The sequence below is a fragment of the Urtica dioica genome, chromosome 6, assembly GCF_054948205.1.
Source record: "Urtica dioica subsp. dioica isolate 48M chromosome 6, U.dioica_male_clone48M_v1_H2, whole genome shotgun sequence".
Lineage (NCBI taxonomy): Eukaryota > Viridiplantae > Streptophyta > Magnoliopsida > Rosales > Urticaceae > Urtica > Urtica dioica.
The window spans coordinates 2,048,724-2,071,392 of record NC_142761.1 but is presented as its reverse complement, the minus strand read 5'-3'; the positions used below and the strand labels follow the sequence as shown (position 1 = coordinate 2,071,392).

The window sequence follows — 22,669 nt, the reverse complement described above, 5'->3', positions numbered from 1 at the left end:
CTCTCTCTCTCTTAACTTAAGCGGCTGTAGCGTACCCTCTATATGAAACCAAGCAAGTAACCGCTTAAATACCACCTCATTTCTTTTCAATCAGATAGACACGTTGTTTTTCATTTATTTTGGTTTTCTATCTTTTTTTTTTATATAATTGAAGTTGGGCTTTGTTATTATAATTATTTTGGCCACAGGTTTTTGCCTTCCCCGAGTCGGTCACGTGGATAAGGTTAACCGGTTGGTTTGGCAATTGTAACAGGTAAGCAAAACATATCACATAATGATGGGCCGGTTTCTGGGCCAAATTTGTGTGACTCTAGGTTACGTTTTAGTTTTATTGTATTTTATTAATTAATTATATTAATAGATGCGTAGGCTGGTCTAACCTTAGGGCTTAGACTGTGAAACTGTAATTGCGTGTGCAGATAGTAATCACAGACTATTCCAACATTTCAGCCTCCCGATGAATTGACCCATGATACACTATTCAACTCTGTCTAATTACTTACAAAGCAGATAAATTAAAGTAAAAAAAATTTCGTTTCTTAAAAAACTGTAAATAACCTCATAGGTGTTAACTTACAGTAATTGTAATTGTAATTGTAACTCATAAGCAGAGTTAGAACATATTAAATGGTTTAAGCTTGAATTATAGGTAAAAATAGCTATTTGGAAAGAAAATTAAATGCGAATAGCCGTAGGGAAATTTTCTTTTTATAAGTTTGAAAATAAAACAAAACATCAATTTTTAACTGCTCTAAACTAATTTGCCAAACGTTATTGTTATAGCTGTCAATTTACTAATAGTTTTTAGTTTTTACACTCGCTAACGGCAAAGAAAGACTACATGCAATTAAGTATCACTACTACAATTATTGACTTTTTTTTTTATTATTTTCAAATATAATTTATAGTCCGCGGAATTATTATTATGATTAGTATATACTATATTATATTATTATGATTAGTATATACTATATTATAGATAATGCATTATTAAGAAATACATCAATTATCCCGCGGCAACGCGCGGGGTTTAGGGCTTGTAATCATTATAACCAAGGACGGAGAAAGAGAACTAACCGGGGAAGCTAATTTGAAAAAAAAAACGTTTTTAAGGGTGGGCTAATTTGTAAATTTATAAGGTAAATAAACTAATATAAAAAAAAATGGGTCAAAAGTTATATTTTTTTGTTGGGACTATTTGATTTACTATGGTAAATAAATTTACGCTCAACATTTAATCGTTTCAACGAGATACATTCTATTCTTTTATGTCTATATTATGTGAGGGTAGTTTGATCTTTAGCCTTCTTTCATCGTATCTCTTTGTTCTCTCCCAAAATCTTCTCGACTTTGCAATTTTGTAATATCTTGAGGTCTTTGGGCCATTTTTGTTGTGCTTGGATGTTGTTGTTTTGAGCTTCCAAGTTATTAGAACTTGTCTTAAATTAGTATTCTTTGCATTAATGACCCTTGTTTAGATATTCATATCGTGGAACCAATCAAGAAACACTGCTTTGTTTTCTCCTTAAATTTGTTTAAGATTAAAGTTTATCTAAATGTTGTTCTCAAGCTCACCATGCCATTTGCCAAAGAGAAAAAAAAAACATGGATAGTGACGAGATTAGGAAATGCAAGTCATCTGATATTCACTTTCTGTGAGAGAGTTATGAGTTTGGCTATCCAATCCAACAAACTCACACTATTCCTCTAAAAAAAAATTGGTTTCAGACCAAATCAGATTTATGTCCGAAACGCCACAAAAATCCGGTACAAGAAACCGCAAGGATTCTTTGAGAAACTGGAGCTAAATTGGGCTCAAACTGAGATGACATGTTTGGTTTTGCTCTATTTATGTACAACTTTCTTTTGCAGATCAGTTTGGTGTTTTCTAGTTAGTATCTTTATGATCACGTTTTAACCAACAATTGTTCTAGGACAACGATGAATCATTGTTGGAAAGTTCTCGGCTTTTCAAGTTCCTGAAATTGTCATTCATGTCTAACTTCAAAAAAGAATGGAAGAACACTCCGGTGAAGCCATTTCCTTCAAAGCGATTTTTTTTTTTTAAATCGAAGAGTCCTTACGTACTTGTCACCAAGGCAGGAAAGGAAACAAGTTTGCTTCAGCTGCAAGTAAGTTGATAATTTACTTGGTCCTGCACAAAAAGATTAAACCAAGCTCTGTAAAGAATACTTGGAAGTTCTGGAACCCTGAATCCTTTCTTGTGTAAATCTAATCTAAAGATTATAAACAAATAAAATTTGAGTACAATTGAAGAATGGAATTCCTTAATTAGTTTACTTTCGCAATAAGCAGTAACGTTGTCTCATCGTTTATAGCGTTAAAACATATGAGCTATATACTACACCAGGAAAATATTCCGACCACAAAATTCACTATTCCGAAAGAAAAAATATTTCAGAGACTTTTAAGTTTTTCCTGGTACAGTTCCAACAGCTCCGAAGCGTCGTTCTCGTACGGCTCGACGTACTTCTTCAGGAATCTCTCTTCGGAGGCTATCAACAATGTATTTAAGTTGACTTTCTTCCCACTCACCAAACCCTTCTCGAGAAGAGCCTTATAAACCATACACCTCGGAATTATCCGCTTCTTTACACTCAGTCCAAAGACCAAAGGGAACTCATCTCGCCCACGAAAAACTCCATGGCAGCCGAGATCTTCCGCTCGGAACACACCTCCGAAACGTATAGACCTTATTCTCCCACGTCGATTCGCTCAACGACAGAGACACGAGCACCGCAGCAGCAAAGTTTCCTCTCGAAGAATCGAACCCAATCTTCGTGACTTTCTCGACTCCCCTGCGAAACCGATCTGGATGACAAGCGAAGGTTCTCAGGTCGTGTTCGAGGCGCGAAGCTATTTTGGAATCGGAGACTCCGTGTTCCCGCAAAATGTCGCAATTAGACACAACGTAGTTGAAGTAAAAGCAGAGGATACCCGGGTAATGTCTAACGGCATTGACGGTTCTCTTATCGCACTTTAAAATACTCCGTAGGTAGTCATAAGAGGGTATAATCTTATCACTTAAACTGGTTCTCAAGAAATTTGGGTACAACGCCAACATTTTGGCAATCTCGGGCTCCAAGAGTCCTTTAGATTTCAAAAACTCCAATTTGGGCAGAAGAGTTTTTTCGGTGTCTGATAACAGCACTGTTGGGTGTGTTCTAACAAGTTTCGATATTTGGGTTTTACTCAAACCGTAACTTCTGAGAAACTCTATGGCTTTGTCTGGTTTATCAGGAGTATCAAATTTAACATACTTGGAAGTTGATAAAGCCGTTTCAGAAGAGAACCCAAGTGAGTTTTTGAGGTAAGAGACGACAAAGGAGTTCCTTTTCTCATCCTCTAAACAAACAGAAAACCATCTCGATCTCGGAGAACTAAAGTTAGGATTTTGATGAGAGACCTGAGAGCCGGCACGGAAGAGAATGGCTTTGCGGAGGAGCTGAGACATAGGTTTCGACATTGGAGACGAAAGGAACGAGTTACAGATTATCGCCGTCGAATTCCACTCTGATGACGACGAAATTCAGATGCGACGCGAAAAGCTTCAAACGCAAATGCCCCAAATACTAGGGTTTTAGACATTACAAACAATGTGTACTATTCTCTTTTTTTTTTCAATTTCCTTGGCGTCATGTGATTTTGAATAAACTACATGTCGTTTAATTGATAGTGCTTTCTATTAGTAAGATAAATCACACAAAACAAAACAAAAAAACAAAACAAAACAAAAAGCGGGCTAGTTAATTAGCTAAAATTAAACCCCTCTTTTAAAAATATAGCTCAATAATGAGTTTAATTGGTTAACTAGCCCAATTCACTAACAAACAATATCATATTTTTGTTATATCTCTCTAAACAATTTTTTTACCACAGACTTCATTTCCCCACCATTCCTCGTTGACAGATCATCGAAAGGCCTCATCGCGAAGCGAAGTCGAGTCCTTCTTCACCGTCAGAAGCCCGAATTTGTGATCTTCATCGGGACGGAGTAGCGATCAGATTAACACACGCATAGCTAATCCGATTAGCATTCATAGTTAGTACAAACAATATCATATTTTTGTTATATCTCTCCAAACAATATTTTTGCCACAGACTTCAATTCCCCACCATTCCTCGTTGACAGATCATCGAAAGGCTTCATCGTCGAAGCGAAGTCGAGTCCTTCTTCACCGTCGAGAAGCCCGAATTTGTGATCTTCGTCGGGACGGAGTAGCGATCAGATTAACACACGCAGAGCTAATCCGATTAGCATTCATAGTTAATCGGATTAACTATCACATTTAATACGCATAATTGGACTTGCGACATTCAAACGGCCGGATTGACGCAACCGCGAGACTCGTCGATGTTCGAGATCGTTTCTAGAAGAGGATCGTCAATCGGATTAACCTTCACAGCTAATCCGTTTAACTATAAAATTAATACGCAAAACTGGACTTGCAACATTCGAACGGCCAGATCGGCGCAACAGCTAGACTCGCCAATGTTTGAGATCATTTTCGGAAGAGATTCATCGCAGTTAATCATATTAACCTTCACAGGAAAAGATACTTTTGAAAGCAAGACATTTAGAGCTTCGTTGCATATCGGTCTCTGCTTCCGATCCCCAATCCAGCTGTCTCTGGCCAGAGTTAAGATACTGTTTAGCAAGGATAAGTACTCGAATTGGATTGGCTTACTCGCTGTCTAGCCTAATCGCTTATTCCTAAGTATGAGCACTGGTCTATCTTTCTTTTCTTCTTGCCAGTTCCCCTGCTTCTCTAATTGAGGGAGTTGTAGTGAAATTTGGCCTCTCTAAATCTAAATATTCTCCAGTCTATGGGTATGGGCATTCTTCAAAAATCTCTAGATATTCTCGAGCAATCTATAAATAGTATTTTCCAGCAATTGAAAGGTCTTCCCGGGCCCTAGTGACTTTCATTTCTCTCCCACCTTTCCTTTACTTTAACGCTACTCTCTTCCTTATCCGTTTAGTATGTCGAGTGTTTTTCATTCTTATTTTGTAGAGTGAGCTTTCCTTTCTTTTTTATAGGGCAAGAGATAAGAAGATATCTATGGTATACACCTAGAATATCTCAGCTTCTTCTCATGCGCGAGCACGGGATTAGTTTCAGTTTAGTGGGAATCCTATGCTTGAAAGCTTCAGGCAGAAAGCAGACAGGCACTAAATAAAAGAAAAAGGTTTTTGGGTTGGGGTAGAAACCTCCTCTTCTGTCTGGTAATAGGCTTTCACCCCCGAAAACTGAGAATAGAAGGATTTCTAGTGAGCAAATCAACTCATTGGATAAATTTTTTATAGGCGCAATCAATTTGTGGGCCAGAACCCTGAAGTCGAACAATACCTTAACCTTACTTACCTTAAAATGCATTTCATAACCTTTCTTCTCGGCCCTTGAATAAAATCCCTCAAATAGAGTGAAGAGTGATCGGGAGCTTTCAGCTGCAAAAGTATAGCAAGTGTGCCGGGAGTGGTAGCAGTTTAGTAAGGGGATTGCTTATGGCTGGGAGTGATCCCGATAGCTTGAGACCGATCCCAGCTCAACACTGCTAATCAGAAGACGCCCTCCTCACTTGGAGCCGTAGCCGTAGTCTGGTTGGACTTCCTGACCCCTTATTTATTATTTATTCGATTTAATATTCATTCGATTTGGAATAGCTATTTTTCTCTGCTATGGAAACCCAACGAAACTGGCACTCTGTATGTGCTGCTATGATAGTACTTCCTGCTCTCTTATGTCGTTACGCTTACTTGAGCTAGCTCTTATCGGTAAATAAATTAGATTATCAGACGGAGAAAAGAAAACTAACTAACCTTAGATCTCGGGTCGGCTATCTGTAAAGGAAGCATAGGCCTCTAACTCGGTTCACTCCCTAAATGGTAATGGTAGGTAGGCCGGTACCCCTTCTTTGGTTCTTACAATACAAGGTAGGCTCGTGCCCGAGTTCACTCGTGAAAGAAAAGTTCTAGCGGTAAAGTAAAGAAAATCCTCCCTTCTAGCTTCCTTCTTCCTTAGGTTAGGGTACGTCCCCTATTGCCTTTCATTCGGAAAAGGAATTTTATGCACTGGCTTCGTTGCCCCGTGAGATACTTACTTTCACTATTTCTTCCTTTGAGGAAGGCAAGTGCAGATGATAGAAGAACGAACAAAGGATTCAGGCACGACTCCAATGCTTGACGGATAGAACCAATCTTCCCCACTCGGGACTGGACGACTTGAGCACTGAATCCTATTCATATAAGAGATTTTCCTTCTTCCTACAGTACTGGATCGTGATCCAATCCGGTTATTGGCATGGCAAGTAGAAAATTCCGTTTATAGAAGAAGCTGCTAATCTTTCTCCTTCACCTAATCACAGAACTAATCAATCAACCTTGACCTGGACTTCCCATCTTCCCCACTTGATTCAGCTTGAAAGCGGAAAAGAAGCGACTTGAACACATCCTTCAGCGGGAAGCCGGAATGCACGCCCTAAGAAGGAGTCACGCAAAGAGAAGAGGTTGCTTCGCTTCCTAAGAATTATTCCAATTCCTAAACCTAAACTTGCTCACTACCCTTACTGAGACGGCTAACAACCGAAAAAAAGTGAGATTTGAATTCAGTTGCTCCTTCGACTAAGAAAGTTTCTCTTTCGGCTGAGCCTTTGGTCGAGTCCCTATTCTATAGTATATAGTTTCAAGAGCCCTTGCTCTATATACACTTTGTTGCAAACAATCCCATCTGTCTATTAGTGATAGCTCCATCCTAAACTTCGATTGAATGAAGTCCTTCTGAACTGGAATCATGAATTGGATTCGAACCAATATCTCTGTGCGACTTTCCCTTTAGTCGCACAGAGACCCCGTAGGATGATGAATGTTGTTCTATTTGTTTCATAGATAATCTTCTCTAATAACTCTCTTTATATAATGCTTTTAAAGACAGCTATAATGTTTCTTGCCTATCATTAAGGGTATTAAGATTGTATAACTAACCGTATAAACTGACAGCGTAAAGTATTATCCTTCAACATACGAGTCTATCGAGCTGGTCGATTAGTAAGATCTGTACTCTCATACAACGTATTTTATATCTTGCTATCAATGTTGCCAGTTCTCTGTCATTAATACAAGAAATACCTATATTTCATGTCTAACGTTTCAGTTGTTAATAATTCATGGTATCTGTTGTTATATATAGGTCATAGAATATCATTGTTCTTGTTTCATGAATTGGAGTCCCAGAGTTAATGGGAATTCTTTAATGAATAAATAGGGCTATAATAGAATGTTGGGTACCCGAATATCTATTAATGCATAGTGGTCTATTGTTCTTTCTAATGTTGTTTGTATTCAAACATGATTAACTGGCATTTCAAGATAGAGACCTGAGTACGGATGAATAATGCAATCTTATTATGGGGAGTCTCGGAGTTAATGGGAATTCTTTAATACAGTAACAGTAATACAGACCTGTCTCTTGAATACAATGGAGTTAATGTCATTGATATCATGCTCTCTAGTTCTAATGCAAGGAATGAATTGGGCTTCAAGAAAGGCATCAAGGAAAGAAATCCCGAATCACTACTATAGAATGTAATGGGTGTTGTTGCATTTACTCTTTATTTAAATGGTACCGCCTCTTCCAAAAAACGCATCAATGCTCTGAAATGCTGTCTCAAGAAATAACTGCATGAACTCACCCTCTATAATTCATGCTATTAATAACGGAATGTACGGCCAGTTTCTATAAAATGTCAATGCTGCAGTTCTAGTTCTTGATGTCTTATGGAAAAAGGTATATCTATAATGTAACTCCGGTCTTTAATTCAAATTCAATGTTAGTTAATGCAGATATGGACGGCAAAGAAACGGTTAGTTTTTACATTCTAACTCCAGGTACATTGGTTCTTGAATAATGATATACCATTGATATTTAATACTTTAAATCTGATCTTCGCGGTCTATAATTCATGATTCTTTAATGCAGTCCTACGGTAGGGATTCTAGTTAATGCATTCTGGTCTTTAATTCAAGAACAGAACCTGGAGCTGGAGTTATCACGTTATATTCTATAGGAGTTCTTACTTAGGTATTAATGTATCAATGCTTGTGTTTCAATGAAGTCTCTATATGGAGTTTGATCAGGAGATGATTCTTATTCTTGGTTAATATCAGGTATCGAAGTGTATTTCAGAAGCGCAGTCTATTGAAAGGTCTATTACTTGACATTTCTTTAGTGAGTTTCATGAACAGTATAGAATTCAATGCAGTTAATCGCCTCAAGAAAATACGAATAGAATACGGTATTAATACGGTCATGATATATTATATCTATATCCTTGATATTAACTAAGGCCTTTCATGGTATACTTCGGGAAGTCCTAATACATTAATAGACTTATGACGGGGATCATTAATAGAATAACTCCCATTCTTGATTCGGATGACTCAAAGAATAGAATATAAGAGCCGTAGGATAGTCGATTCATGGTATCATGTTAATCGCGCACCTATATCAATGAAAGGGACTCGACTCAAGAACCAAGATATAACTGAAATGATACCAAGATAACTGCATCATTAATAGAAATAAATTGTATGATAGAGTCAGAAGCGTTGATGCATTATTCATAGAATCAATCCGTAGAGTCTATGAATAATGCATTGCAGCATTGATACCTTTTCTAGATTCTCTTGAATGGCATTGATATATACTGGCAACATTGGCTCATTATAAAACTATCATTCACTTGCTGGGTAGCTACACCTGCTCTTCGAGGCCTGTCTTTAGGTCTTAAATAAAGGGAAGAGCTATAAGGGTGCCGGTTGTAGCTGGTCTATATGAATCGTTGAGAGTGTTGAGGTCATCAAGGGGGAAAGAAAAAGGGAAGTTGTAGCAGGGTTGCTGTTGCTCTCTTTAGACATTTTTCATTGGGGGCCATCTGGTGAGCCGTAAAGTCCCCAGCTCCTATATGACCGATGAGGAATCGTAGATGCTCGAGGCACCAATCGAACGAAGTGAGATGCTAGACTCGCCATACGAAGAGGCTTGAATCGAACGGATTGATTCAGTGAGATGGAGCCTAGACGAGAGGGAATACACCATACTATCAGAGAGGTATGATTCGAAGATCCTCATAATCAGACCCTCGTACTATCAGAGGATGATGCAAGGTAATGTTGTTTCTATAACATAGGAGTCAGTCAGGATCTTCATTTAATGTTGTTATTCTTGATGTCTATTTGACATGGAGTATAGGACTACCCATTAGGACCTAAATTATCAACGGGCTCTCTTATTACAAGTATTTATTCGTCTTTTCCTTTCCACTGGAACACTTATTCATAAATGTTATCATTTATAAATTTTGATTAAGTAGAAGAAGAGTGAGAAAAATCAACGAAATAGTGAATGCATGAGAGATTTTCAAATATTTCTATTGAGGTCCTTCAAATCTGGGGATTTTAATTTTTGGTATTTCAAAGCTCTATATTTTCACAAGTGATTTTAATTTCGTTTTAAATATTATTTTTTGTCAAATGCAAGGAATTATGGACATCAAAATATCAATTTCATGGCCTTTTAACTTTTTCCATCTTTTCATTTGGGTATTATTGAAGAACTCAATTAGTTTTTATTTTATTTTATTTTATTATACAGACAATTTAAATGTAAAAATTACATTATTTGCCTAGAGTTTGAGATTGCGGCTTTTATGCCCCTTTCACGTTTTCTTTTTAGAAATGCGTCACATTTGCATATAATTTTACACAAAAAAGGGGCACTTATTTATAAACAAATTTGAAATGGAGCATAGATGCATATCACTAAAAAAAAGGGGGCAATCCGGTCCATTTCTCAATTCAAATACTGCATGTGTACTACGATCTCACGAGCAAGCGTATGGGTTATTACTCTATTACCCTCGAAGGAAGCAACGTAACAACTGTTAACTCTACTATCAACTTTCTTTCTGATAGCCGCCTTTTAATCGCCTTGATGCGAGAAGGCAATCGATATCCATCGATTCAAGAGCAAAGTCATGGGATTTTGCATACCTCAAATCTAGATAACTAGGGGGTTAAATATGGAATACTTAGAAGTTAGCTAACCTATAAATAAGAATAATTGGTAGAGATTAGGGATATAAATGGTATGAGAAATTAGAGTGTGAAGAATAATTCCTAAATGGTAGAGAAACTAGAAGTTATCACCATTGTATTTTGTATTGTTTGTATTTCATTTAATTTTAGAATATCAGTTCGTATCAATGTCCATTCTGCGCTGAAAAGGTTGCTGCTTTGCCTTTTGGAACTCGAACAGACGGATCAGAAAACTAGTCGCTGCAATATACTCTCTCGCTTCTCTGTCGAGTCTAAGACAAATCGATCTGAGATGCCCAAAAAAAACTACTTTAAATCTTGGTAGTGCATCAAGATTCCAAACGGGGCTCCGAAACCCTCCGGCAAAGAAGAAATCGCGAATCGGTCACCGTCAGTCAATCCATAGCCCGACTCGACGGTGTAAATAGTATGAACAGTTTGTTGACCAACTATAAATAACAGCAGGTATGTAAAAAATTCCCACATAAATATGACTATTGCTAAGAAAATCTTCTATGTTAACTTACCTATTTCTCAGTCAGATCAACATGGCAAAGGTAAAAAAAAATCCTGATCTACACTTAGAAAGAAATAAAATTAAAAATTAATCAAAGAGTTTTAAGTTTTTCCTGGTACAGTTCTAACAGCTCCGACTCGTCGTTCTCGTACGAATTGACATACTTCTCCAGGAATTTCTCTTTGGAGGCCATCAACAACGTAGTTAATTGGACGCTGTCCTCACTCACCAAACCTTTCTCGAGAAGAGCATTATAAACCATACACCTCGGGATTATCCGCTTCTTCAAGCTCAGTCCAAAGACCGCTGGTTGCTTGGCAACCAAGGAAGGCCTCCAATTCATCTCACCCACGAAAAAATTCATCGTCGTCGAGTCTTCTGCTCAGAACGCTTCATAGAATTAGGGTTGAGCCGAAAGAGCTTCGAAGCCTCGTATTCGGAGAAACCACAATTCCGAAACACCTTAACCTTTTTCTCCCACGTCGACTCGCTCAACGACAGAGACACGATCACCGCAGCAGCAAAGGTTCCTCTCGAAGAATCGAACCCCATCTTCGCGACTTTGTCGACGGCCCCGCGAAACCGATCCGGATGAGAAGCAAGGGTTCTTGGGTCGCGTTCGAGGCACGAAGCTATTTTGGCATCGGAGACTCCGTGTTCCCGCAAAATGTCACAGTTAGACACGACGTAGTTGAAGTGAAAGCAGAGGATATCCGGGAACTGTCTAATGGCATTGACGGTTCTCTTATCGCACTTTAAAATACTCCGAAGGTAGTCATAACATGGTATGATCTTATCACTTAAACTTGTTTTCAAGAAATTTGGGAACAACGGCAATATTTTGGCGATATCGGGCTCCGAGAATCCTTTGGATTTCAAAAACTCCAATTTGGGCAGAAGAGTATTTTCGGTATCTGATAACAGCACTCTTGGGTGTGTTCTAACAAGTTTCGATATTTGGGTTTTACTGAAACCGTAACTCCTGAGAAACTCTACGGCTTTGTCTGGTTTATCAGGAGTATCAAATTTAAGATACTTGGAAGTTGATAAAGCCATTTCAGAAGAGAACCCAAGTGAGTTTTTGAGGTAAGAAACGACAAAGGAGTTCCTTTTCTCATCCTCTAAACAAACAGAAAACCATCTCGATCTCGGAGAACTAAAGTTAGGGTTTTGATGAGAGACCTGAGAGCCGGCACGGAAGAGAATGGCTTTGCGGACGAGCTGAGACATAGGTTTCGACATTGGAGACGAAAGGTACAGATTATCGCCGTCGAATTCCACTCTGATGACGACGAAATTCAGATGCGACGCGAAAAGCTTCAAACGCAAATGCCCCAAATACTAGGGTTTTAGACATTACAAACAATGTGTACTATTCTCGTTTTTTTTTTTTCAATTTCCTTAGCGTCATGTAATTTTGAATAAACTACATGTCGTTTAATTGATAGTGCTTTCTATTAGTAAGATAAATCACACAAAAACAAAAACAAAAAAACAAAAAGCGTGCTAGTTAACTAGCTAAAATTAAACCCCTCTTTTAAAATTATAGCTCAGCAATGAGTTTAATTGATTAACTAGCCCAATTCACTAACAAATAATATCATATTTTTATTATATCCCTTCAAACAATTTTTTTGCCACAGACTTCAATTCCCCACCATTCCTCGTTGACATATCATCTCGTCGGAGCGAAGTCGAGTCCTTCTTCACCGTCGAGAAGCCCGAATTTGTGATCTTCGTCGGGACGGAGTAGCGATCAGATTAACCCACGCAGAGCTAATCCGATTAGCATTCATAGTTAATCGGATTAACTATCACATTTAATACGCATAATTGGACTTGCGACATTCAAACGGCCGGATTGACGCAACCGCGAGACTCGCCGATGTTCGAGATCGTTTCTAGAAGAGGATCGTCAATCGGACTAACATTCACAGTTAATCCGTTTAACTATCAAATTAATACGCAAAACTAGACATGCGACATTCAAACGGCCAGATCGGCGCAACAGCTAGACTCGCCGATGTTTTAGATCATTTTCGGAAGAGTTTCATCACAGTTAATCAGATTAACCTTCACAGTTTATCAGATTAGCCTTCACAGTTAATCAAATTAACTATCGCGCTCTGTTTCTCTCCCCCTCTGAGATTTTCCCTCGCGCTCTTTCTCATCTCCATCGTCGATATCTGAAATTGTTTTCGAAAGAGGTTCATCATAGTTAATCATATTAATCATCGTATGTCTCTTCCTACGTGGACCTCAGAGGTCACCGACGGCGATGGCGGCTTGACCGCCATCGGAATGACAAAGTGAATTGCAGGAACCGGCCTGATGCTCAAACACTACCGTCCTCCGACCGCCGACGATCCTCTTGGCGCTAGAGAAGAAGATGAAAACGACGAAATTCTCGACTTAGGGTTCAGATTATGCAATTTTCGCTTTCAAAGTAATTGTAAATCAGATCTTCGGCGTCGCAATCGTCGTCTTCATCGCCTCTGGTGGACCGACGGTGCAATCCAACTGATTCTGGTGGAAAACGACGACTCCGTTGCAGCTCCTGGAGTGTGGCCGAAGGGCGGGGGTTGAGAGAGAAGTCTCTGATTCTCGAAGCTAGATTTCATATCCAATTTCCTTGGATCTCTCATTTTCACTTTGGTCTGATACGTATCAAGTAAGAGAGTATTTTTGGCACTTTGACTAAAATTGGCTATTTCACTAAATAAATACATAGTTTGGTCATTGTTTTAGTAGCTACCCTATTAAAAGGCCAAATATTAACAAATCTCAAAAAATTTATCCACTCTTTTTTGCAAAATAGCCATTTAAAGTAAAATATTTTCAAAATAGTAAAAATTTGTCTAAAATTAATTAAATAGCCAAATGTATAATAATTAATTTTATAAAACAAAAAATTTTCGTAAGACTAATTATTTTTAAAGTAAAAATATATATAAATGCAATGAATTAATAGGAGAGAAACATAAAAACCTACATAAAAAGTCTATCATTATAACATAATAGATTATTAATGCATTTTTTCAACTTAATAGGTCATTTGATAATAATTGCTTACTAAATTAGCTGATTTTTTATATTAGTGGAAACTGCATGTGTTTTTTTTTCAAACTTCTTGCAATAATAGAATTTTTATCCCATGCTTTCGAGAATCACCTACAGTGTTAATGGAATGTGGATCCAAAATAAAGAACTAATTTTTTAAACTTACCCCGACAGCTCCTTTATGAATGAAATCGGAATATAAAGGAAACGGTTTTTTTTTTTTGGCCGAGAGAGTTGTTGGGTCTCTTTTCTTTAATTTCAGGTCCAAGTTGTTAAATTGTGTATTTTTTTCTGCCTCTCGGTTCACTGAAATCCGAGTATAGACGTATGTTTGCGATTCTATTTTAATTTTGAATGTTCATTTTCAGTTTTTTTTTTCCAGACGTTCTCCATGTTTTGGATTAAATTTTATTTTTAAGGAATTAGATTGTGAATGTCTTGACACTTTTCTCTCTCTCATAGATACTTTTATAATTTAGAATTTTTTTTCTTACTCTTCCCATCGGCCCTGGGCTGCTGACCTTGCAATCTTTATAGTTTAGGGGATAGAGATAGCTCATTATTTAAAAGATTTTATTCTAGACTTTTTGGTATTATTGTACTTCAAGAATTGAGATTTTTCTTTGTGGGTCTTTGGTTTAATTATTAGCAAATTTCTGAGATTGAATTGGTTGAGTGGTTTGAATTTCGCAGTGGATTTTCATTATTGGTTCCTTTTGGTGATAGTCAGAGCAAAGGTGACGTATTAACATCTTTTGGGGGTTTTTTGGTTAATGTCAAAAGCTTTAGCCAGGCCAATGGAAAGCAGAGATGAACACTGAATACAGCGAGACACACACTTGAAATATGTAAATGCACAATTTTATTTAGCATTAGTAGTGACGTGTTGTAGTTAATTAGTGTGTTCTGATTTATGTTTGCGTTGATGATCAAATTTAAATGGTCGAAGAATTTATTCTTGCGGTAATACAAGGTTAATGCGTTTCAAAATTCCACTTGAAATTCATGAATCAATACAACGTAATGTCAATAAACAATCTGGATTAACTACTTCATTACTAATTGCGAAACTTATTATTTGAAGTAAGTGTATATTATATCTAACCTAGCTTTTGTATATTATATGTGATTTGTATGTTGAAGTAAAAGAGGAACTCCTTTCATGCTTGTTAGTAGCTCTATATTTCACATTAGACACACAATGTTAATAGCAACAAGAAGAACTTACTGATTGTTAGTGCTGGAGATAAATTCAGAAAAATTAGAAGTGAGCTTTATACAAAGTATGCCAAGACAATGGAAAACGGTGATGTCATACATCCTAAGTTCTCAAATAGACAACAAAAGAAAAGAAAGTTGTACGAAAACGACCACCGTATATCCCGAAAAGGGTATGCAAAATTGGAGAGCGAAATGGTAATGTCGTTAATAATACTATCGTGAACAACGATCTCACGAGCAAGCGTATGGGTTATTACTCTATTACCCTCGAAGGAAGTAACGTAACAACTGTTAACTCTACTATCAACTTTCTTTCTGATAGCCGCCTTTTAGTCGCCTTGATGCGAGAAGGCAATCGATTTCCACCGATTCAAGAGCAAAGTCATGGGATTTGGCATACCTCAAATCTAGATAACTAGGGTGTTAAATATGGAATACTTAGAAGTTAGCTAGCCTATAAATAAGAATAATTGGTCGAGATTAGGGATATAAAGAATAATTCCTAAATGGTAGAGAAACTAGAAGTTATCACCATTGTATTTTGTATTGTTTGTATTTCATTTAATTCTAGAATATCAGTTCGTATCACTGTCCGTTCTGCGCTGAAAAGGTTGCTGCTTTGCCTTTTGGAACTCGAACAGACGGATCAGAAAACTAATCGCTGCAATACACTCTCTCGCTACTCTGTCGAGTCTAAGACAAATCGATCTGAGATGCCCAAAAAAAAAACTACTTTAAATCTTGGTAGCGCATCAAGATTCCAAACGGGGCTCCGAAACCCTCCGGCAAAGAAGAAATCGCGAATCGGTCACCGTCAGTCAATCCATAGCCCGACTCGACAGGGTGTAAATAGTATGAACAGTTTGTTGACCAAGTATAAATAACAGCAGGTATGTAAAAAATTCCCACATAAATATGACTATTGCTAAGAAAATCTTCTATGTTAACTTACCTATTTCTCAGTCAGATCAACATGGCAAAGGGAAAAAAAATCCTGATCTACATTTAGAAAGAAATAAAATAAAAAATTAATCAAAGAGTTTTAAGTTTTTCCTGGTACAGTTCCAACAGCTCCGACTCGTCGTTCTCGTACGAATTGACATACTTCTCCAGGAATTTCTCTTCGGAGGCCATCAACAACGTAGTTAATTGGACGCTGTCCTCACTCACCAAACCTTTCTCGAGAAGAGCGTTATAAACCATACACCTCGGGATTATCCTCTTCTTCAAGCTCAGTCCAAAGACCGCTGGTTGCTTGGCAACCAAGGAAGGCCTCCAATTCATCTCACCCACGAAAAAATTCATTGTCGTCGAGATCTTTTGCTCAGAACGCTTCATAGAATTAGGGTTGAGCCGAAAGAGCTTCGAAGCCTCGTATTCGGAGAAACCACAATTCCGAAACACCTTAACCTTTTTCTCCCACGTCGACTCGCTCAACGACAGAGACACGATCACCGCAGCAGCGAAGGTTCCTCTCGAAGAATCGAACCCCATCTTCGCGACTTTCTCGACGGCCCCGCGAAACCGATCCGGATGAGAAGCAAGGGTTCTCGGGTCGCGTTCGAGGCACGAAGCTATTTTGGCATCGGAGACTCCGTGTTCCCGCAAAATGTCGCAGTTAGACAAGACGTAGTTGAAGTGAAAGCAGAGGATATCCGGGAACTGTCTAATGGCATTGACGGTTCTCTTATCGCACTTTAAAATACTCCGAAGGTAGTCATAAGATGGTATGATCTTATCACTTAAACTGGTTTTCAAGAAATTTGGGAACAACGGCAACATTTTGGCGATATCGGGCTCCGAGAATTCTTTGGATTTCAAAAACTCCAATTTGGGCAGAAGAGTATTTTCGGTATCTGATAACAGCACTCTTGGGTATGTTCTAACAAGTTTCGATATTTGGGTTTTACTGAAACCGTAACTCCTGAGAAACTCTACCGCTTTGTCTGGTTTATCAGGAGTATCAAATTTAACATACTTGGAAGTTGATAAAGCCATTTCAGAAGAGAACCCAAGTGAGTTTTTGAGGTAAGAAACGACAAAGGAGTTCCTTTTCTCATCCTCTAAACAAACAGAAAACCATCTCGATCTCGGAGAACTAAAGTTAGGGTTTTGATGAGAGACCTGAGAGCCGGCACGGAAGAGAATGGCTTTGCGGACGAGCTGAGACATAGGTTTCGACATTGGAGACGAAAGGTACAGATTATCGCCGTCGAATTCCACTCTGATGACGACGAAATTCAGATGCGACGCGAAAAGCTTCAAACGCAAATGCCCCAAATACTAGGGTTTTAGACATTACAAACAATGTGTACTATTCTCTTTTTTTTTTCTTTTCAATTTCCTTAGCGTCATGTAATTTTGAATAAACTACATGTCGTTTAATTGATAGTGCTTTCTATAAGTAAAATAAATCACACAAAAAAAAAATACAAAAAAACAAAAAGCGGGTTAGTTAACTAGCTAAAATTAAACCCCTCATTTAAAATTATAGCTCCAACAATAAGAATAAGTTTAATTGATTAACTAGTTCAATTCACTAACAAACAATATCATCTTTTTATTATATCCCTCCAAACAATTTTTTTGCCACAGACTTCAATTCCCCACCATTCCTCATTGACAGGTCATCGAAAGGCTTCATCGTCGGAGCGAAGTCGAGTCCTTCTTCACCGTCGAGAAGCCCGAATTTGTGATCTTCGTCGGGACGGAGCAGCGATCAGATTAATACACGCAGAGCTAATCCGATTAGCATTCATAGTTAATCGGATTAACTATCACATTTAATACGCACAATTGAACTTGCGACATTCAAACGGCCGGATTGATGCAACCGCAAGACTCGCCGATGTTCGAGATCGTTTCTAGAAAAGGATCGTCAATCGGATTAACCTTCACAGTTAATCCTTTTAACTATCAAATTAATACACAAAACTAGAGTTGCGACATTCGAACGGCCTGATCGGCGCAACAGCTAGACTCGCTGATGTTTGAGATTATTTTTGGAAGAGTTTCATCACAGTTAATCAAATTAACTATCGCGCGCTCTGTTTCTCTCCCCCTCTGAGATTTTCCCTCGCGCGCTTTCTCATCTCCATCGTCGATATCTGGAATTGTTTTCGAAAGAGGTTCATCACAGTTAATCATATTAATCATCATATGTCTCTTCCTACATGGACCTCAGAGGTCACCGATGGCAATGGCGGCTTTACCGCCATCGGAATGACAAAGTGAATTGCAGGAACCGGTCTGATGCTCAAACACAACCGTCCTCCGACCGCCGACGATCCTCTTGGCGCTAGAGAAGAAGATGAAAACGACGAAATTCTCGACTTAGGGTTCAGATTATGCAATTTTCGCTTTCAAAGTAATTGTAAATCAGATCTTCGGCGTCGCAATCGTCGTCTTCGTCGCCTCTGGTGGACCGACGGTGCAATCCGACTGATTCTGGTGGTTGTGCGATCCGCGTTCGTCCAGGCCGGTGGAGAACGACGACTCCGTTGCAGCTCCTGGAGTGTGGCCGAAGGGCGGGGGTTGAGAGAGAAGTCTCTGATTCTCAAAGCTAGATTTCATATCCAATTTCCTTGGATCTCTCATTTTCATTTTGGTCTGATACGTATCAAGTAAGAAGGTATTTTTGGCACTTTGACTAAAATTGGCTATTTCGCTAAATAAATACATAGTTTGGTCGTTGTTTTACCCTATTAAAAGGCCAAATATTAACAAATCTCAAAAAAAATTATCCACTCTTTTTTGCAAAATAGCCATTTAAAGTAAAATATTTTCAAAATAGTAAAAATTTGTCTAAAATTAATTAAATAGCCAAATGTATAATAAATAATTTTATAAAACAAAATTTTTTCGTAAGACTTATTATTTTTAAAGTAAAAATATATATAAATGCGATGAATTAATAGGAGAGAAACATAAAAACCTACATAAAAAGTCTATCATTACAACATAATAGATTATTAATGCATTTTTTCAACTTAATAGGTCATTTGATAATAATTGCTTACAAAATTAGCCGACTTTTTATATTAGTGGAAATTGCGTGTTTTTTTTTTCAAACTTATTGCAATAATAGAATTTTTTATCCCATGCTTTCGAGAACCACCTACAGTGTTAATGGAATGTGGATCCAAAATAAAGAACTAATTTTGTTAACTTACCAGGACAGCTCCTTTATGAATGAAATCATAATATAAAGGAAACGTTTTTTTTTTTTTTTTGCCGAGAGAGTTGTTGGGTCTCTTTTCTTTAATTTCAGGTCCGAGTTGTTAAATTGTGTATTTTTTTTGCCTCTCGGTTCACTGAAGTCCAAGTATAGACGAATGTTTGCGATTCTATTTTAATTTTGAATGTTCATTTTCAGTTTTTTTTTCCAGACGTATTAATGTTTTGGCTTAAATTTTATTTTTAAGGAATTAGATTTGGATGTCTTGACACTTCTCTGTCTCTCTCATAGATACTTTTGGCCATGTTTGGTACGTGACTCAAAAAGTGTTTTTCACTTTTTGAGTGAAAAAAATAGGAAAAAAAATGGGAAAGTAGTGTTTTAAAAAATTTTGGAATTGTTTTGAAAACAGGGTAAAGGAAATTGAAAACAGGGTTTTGGTGTTTTCCGAATTTTTTTTCACTTTTTTTCTCGCGTGTAGTCACGGGCCTAGTCTGTCCTCTGTCATTATCTCTCTTCCTCACTTATTCTTCTTATCTCCTTCACGTTTCCTTTTTCTTCTTCCTGGTTCTCCAGCGTGCGTCCATCTGCACAAGAGAAAAAAAAAATTTAGCTCAATCTCCTTGATCACCGGTCATCACCATCTCCTTCATTTCTCTTCTTTCTCGCACGCGCGCTCCAACACCGAGCTCCCCCGCGCGTTTTGGTTGAGGAGACTTGGACCGCCGCGAGCCGCCGACCGGGAAAGGGAACGCCGGGAAAGAAAGAGAAACCACCGAGGAGGCCGAATCTCACAGGAATTGGGTGAGAATTTCTCAAACCCGAAATGGATTTTTGAATCTAGGGTTCATGAAGTGTTGGATTTTGGGGTTTTGCTTTGGTGATGGATTTCAGAGAAATTATTGTGTTTAATCGTTTATTAGACTCGGTTGATGATGTGTATGCTGTGGATTTGATGTTTGAATAAGGATTTCTTGGATTGAATTTTTTTGTTCGAATCTGAGAATAAACGGACGTATCCGGTCTTCTGTGTTGTGAAATGAATTATGTTGATATTTTTCTTGGATAGTAGACGTTATGAGCTTTCTAAAATGACCAAGAACGTGTAAATCCATTGAGTATTGATTTAGTTATGAATTTTTGAAGTTGTGTGTTTAAAGCTGTGAACTGTGAATTTCCTGAGCAGCGACCCGAAATTGCGGACAGTTTTTCAAATAGCTATGGTGCTTGAAATTGGTCGTAAAATAGGTCGTTAGAAAGCTACGGATGTTAGTTCCGTTATGGTTTTGGAATCGTTGGTTTTCGTTTTGTGTAGTTAAAGTTATGATACGTTTTCCAGCTGCTACTCGGGTTTGATTCTCGTTATGGCTGATTTGACGAGTATAAACTCGTGTTGGTTTGAACGGGATTTATGAACTGATATTGTTATGTGATGATATGAATTTGAAGTTGGGCTGTGGAGTCGATATTTTTATCGATGACGAATCGAAGATTAACGAGACATTTCGGGCTTTTAATCGCGGCCGAAAATTTTGTGACCAGGAGAACGTCGAGTGGATACGGCGTTTCGGCTTTGGCTCGGAGGCTCGCGAGTGTCCGTTAGGATTTTATGAATTTTTTTTGTTGTGATGTGTTATCACGGGTTTTAAATAATTTTGTATACGAATCGTTTTGAGTTAACGTTTGGTATCTCGGTTACTCGAGCGTCGCGATAAGAAATTTGACTATGTTTTCCTTGAGATTCGGAGAAGAAAAGAAACGATCTTTATCATAGTTTCTCGTTCGAGTTTACATTTTCTCGTATCGTTTGAAGTTTTGTCTGAGAACTTGGATTCCTTACAGTGGATATGTCTTTGGGTCCTACGATTATTAAATCTAAACAATAATGTCATATTCATATTTATGATGACAAAAAAAATTTTGTATTCAATCTAAACAATAATGTCATATTTATATTTTGTGTAGTTAAACTTATGTTTAAAAAAAAATTGAGTTAAGAAATTGTTTCCATGTACCAAATAGTTTTCACTTTTCATTTTTTCAAAAAAAAAAGTGAAAAGTGTATCAAACGGTTTTTCCAGTTTTTTCAATTTCTCAAAAACAAAAATGAAAACTGTACCAAACAGCTTTTTGAAAACAACTACAAAACAGTTTTTCAATACAACTACAAAAATTAGAAAACAAAAAACAAAAAACAGTTTGAGTTAACTACCAAACACTACCTTTATAATATAGAATTTTTTTTCTTACTCTTCCCATCGGCCCTGGGCTGCTGACCTTGCAATCTTTATCGTTTAGGGGATAGAGATAGCTCATCATTTAAAAGATTTTATTCTAGACTTTTTGGTATTATTGTACTTCAAGAATTGAGATTTTTCTTTGTGGGTCTTTGGTTTAATTATCAAATAATTGGTTGCTTAAGCCACGGAATGTGTATCAATTTATTTTTAGCCAATCTTTCGTTAATTTTCTGTAAATAGCCATATTGCTTACGTGGCAGCTTATTAAATAAATTAGGTTTATATTTTTGGCCTTATTTAATTCGGCAGATTGAATTAATTAGGCATTTTTTTTCAAATTTCGAATTAAATAAATAAGGCAGTTTTTTTTTAAAAAAAATTTTAAGGAAACCGATTAGGAAAGCAGTTATAGGTACCGGTTGACCTTAGGCAATCAATTTCTATTTTGTGGCAAAATATAATATTCAATCTGCAAAATATTCCTCATTTATTGACTTTATTCTGGAAAACAATTCAAATATTTCAATTACGATATTCATGATCTCAGTTGGCTGCCAAAATATTTTAGAACGTCCAAAATATTTATAGAATTTTTTGCAGTTTTTATTTACACGAATATACTGTAAATATGCTTCTTATTTACAATGAATATACTGTAAATATGTTTCATATTTACAATGAATATACTGTAAATATGTTTCGTATTTACAATGAATATACTGTAAATATGCTTCTTATTTACACGAATATACTGTAAATATGTTTTCTATGAACAACAACCAAAAAAAAAATTGTTCTTCGCGGTGTCGCAGATCGGGACCTTGGACGCAGATCGCGGAGAGAGGACGAAGTGACGCTTTTTCATCAACTATGACGTGGTGGTGGTTGTGATTATTAGTGGTGGTCGTGTTGCCTTTGTTGCCTTTGTTTTTTCCGACTGGATTTATTTTCATTTTCTTGCCTCACTTCAGGGTTGATCTTTTTCTTTGAGGGCGATTTCCTCGCCATTGTTCTTTACTACTTTCGATTTCGTCAGCTTAAAAAAAAGGAAAAAACATATTTTCAGTGTTTGCGTTTGGGTAAGTACTGACGATTTTTTAACCATGCCAAGAAAATTAAAAAAAGAAGAACAATACGATTCTAGGTTTTCGATTTATTTACTAACCTGGGTTCGTCCAATTTCTTCGTCGCTGTTTTTTATGCTTTCTTATCTGGGTTTCGATTTTGTTTGTAAATAAAGGGGTTGGATTTTAATTTCGGTTCAAATTTGGGCAGTTGCGTTCTCGCGTTTTTTTTGGGGTTCTTCTTCTTTTTTTTTTATGGAAAGTATTAATGTGGGC

The 22,669-nt window shown here is 37.3% G+C and overlaps 3 protein-coding genes across 3 annotated transcripts; all 3 read right to left on the bottom strand.

Moving 5' to 3' along the window:
• Positions 1-1,930: 1,930 nt before the first annotated feature.
• Positions 1,931-3,487, bottom strand: LOC149392825 (uncharacterized). Its single transcript, XM_089617054.1, has 4 exons — positions 2,714-3,487; positions 2,447-2,577; positions 2,150-2,237; positions 1,931-2,002 (listed from the first exon to the last, which is right to left on the bottom strand). Exons 1-4 carry the CDS (start codon positions 3,485-3,487, stop codon positions 1,931-1,933), a joined length of 1,065 nt encoding a protein of 354 aa, XP_089473180.1.
• Positions 3,488-10,627: 7,140 nt separating this feature from the next.
• Positions 10,628-12,928, bottom strand: LOC149392824 (uncharacterized). The gene is made up of 3 exons (XM_089617053.1): positions 12,890-12,928; positions 12,749-12,817; positions 10,628-11,972 (listed from the first exon to the last, which is right to left on the bottom strand). The coding sequence occupies exons 1-3, from the start codon at positions 12,926-12,928 to the stop codon at positions 10,992-10,994; spliced, it is 1,089 nt and encodes a 362-aa protein (XP_089473179.1). The 3' UTR covers positions 10,628-10,991.
• A 2,927-nt stretch (positions 12,929-15,855) lies between these two features.
• Positions 15,856-17,184, bottom strand: LOC149392823 (uncharacterized). The gene has a single exon (XM_089617697.1). It carries the CDS (start codon positions 17,094-17,096, stop codon positions 15,945-15,947), a length of 1,152 nt encoding a protein of 383 aa, XP_089473823.1. The 5' UTR covers positions 17,097-17,184; the 3' UTR covers positions 15,856-15,944.
• Positions 17,185-22,669: the final 5,485 nt, after the last annotated feature.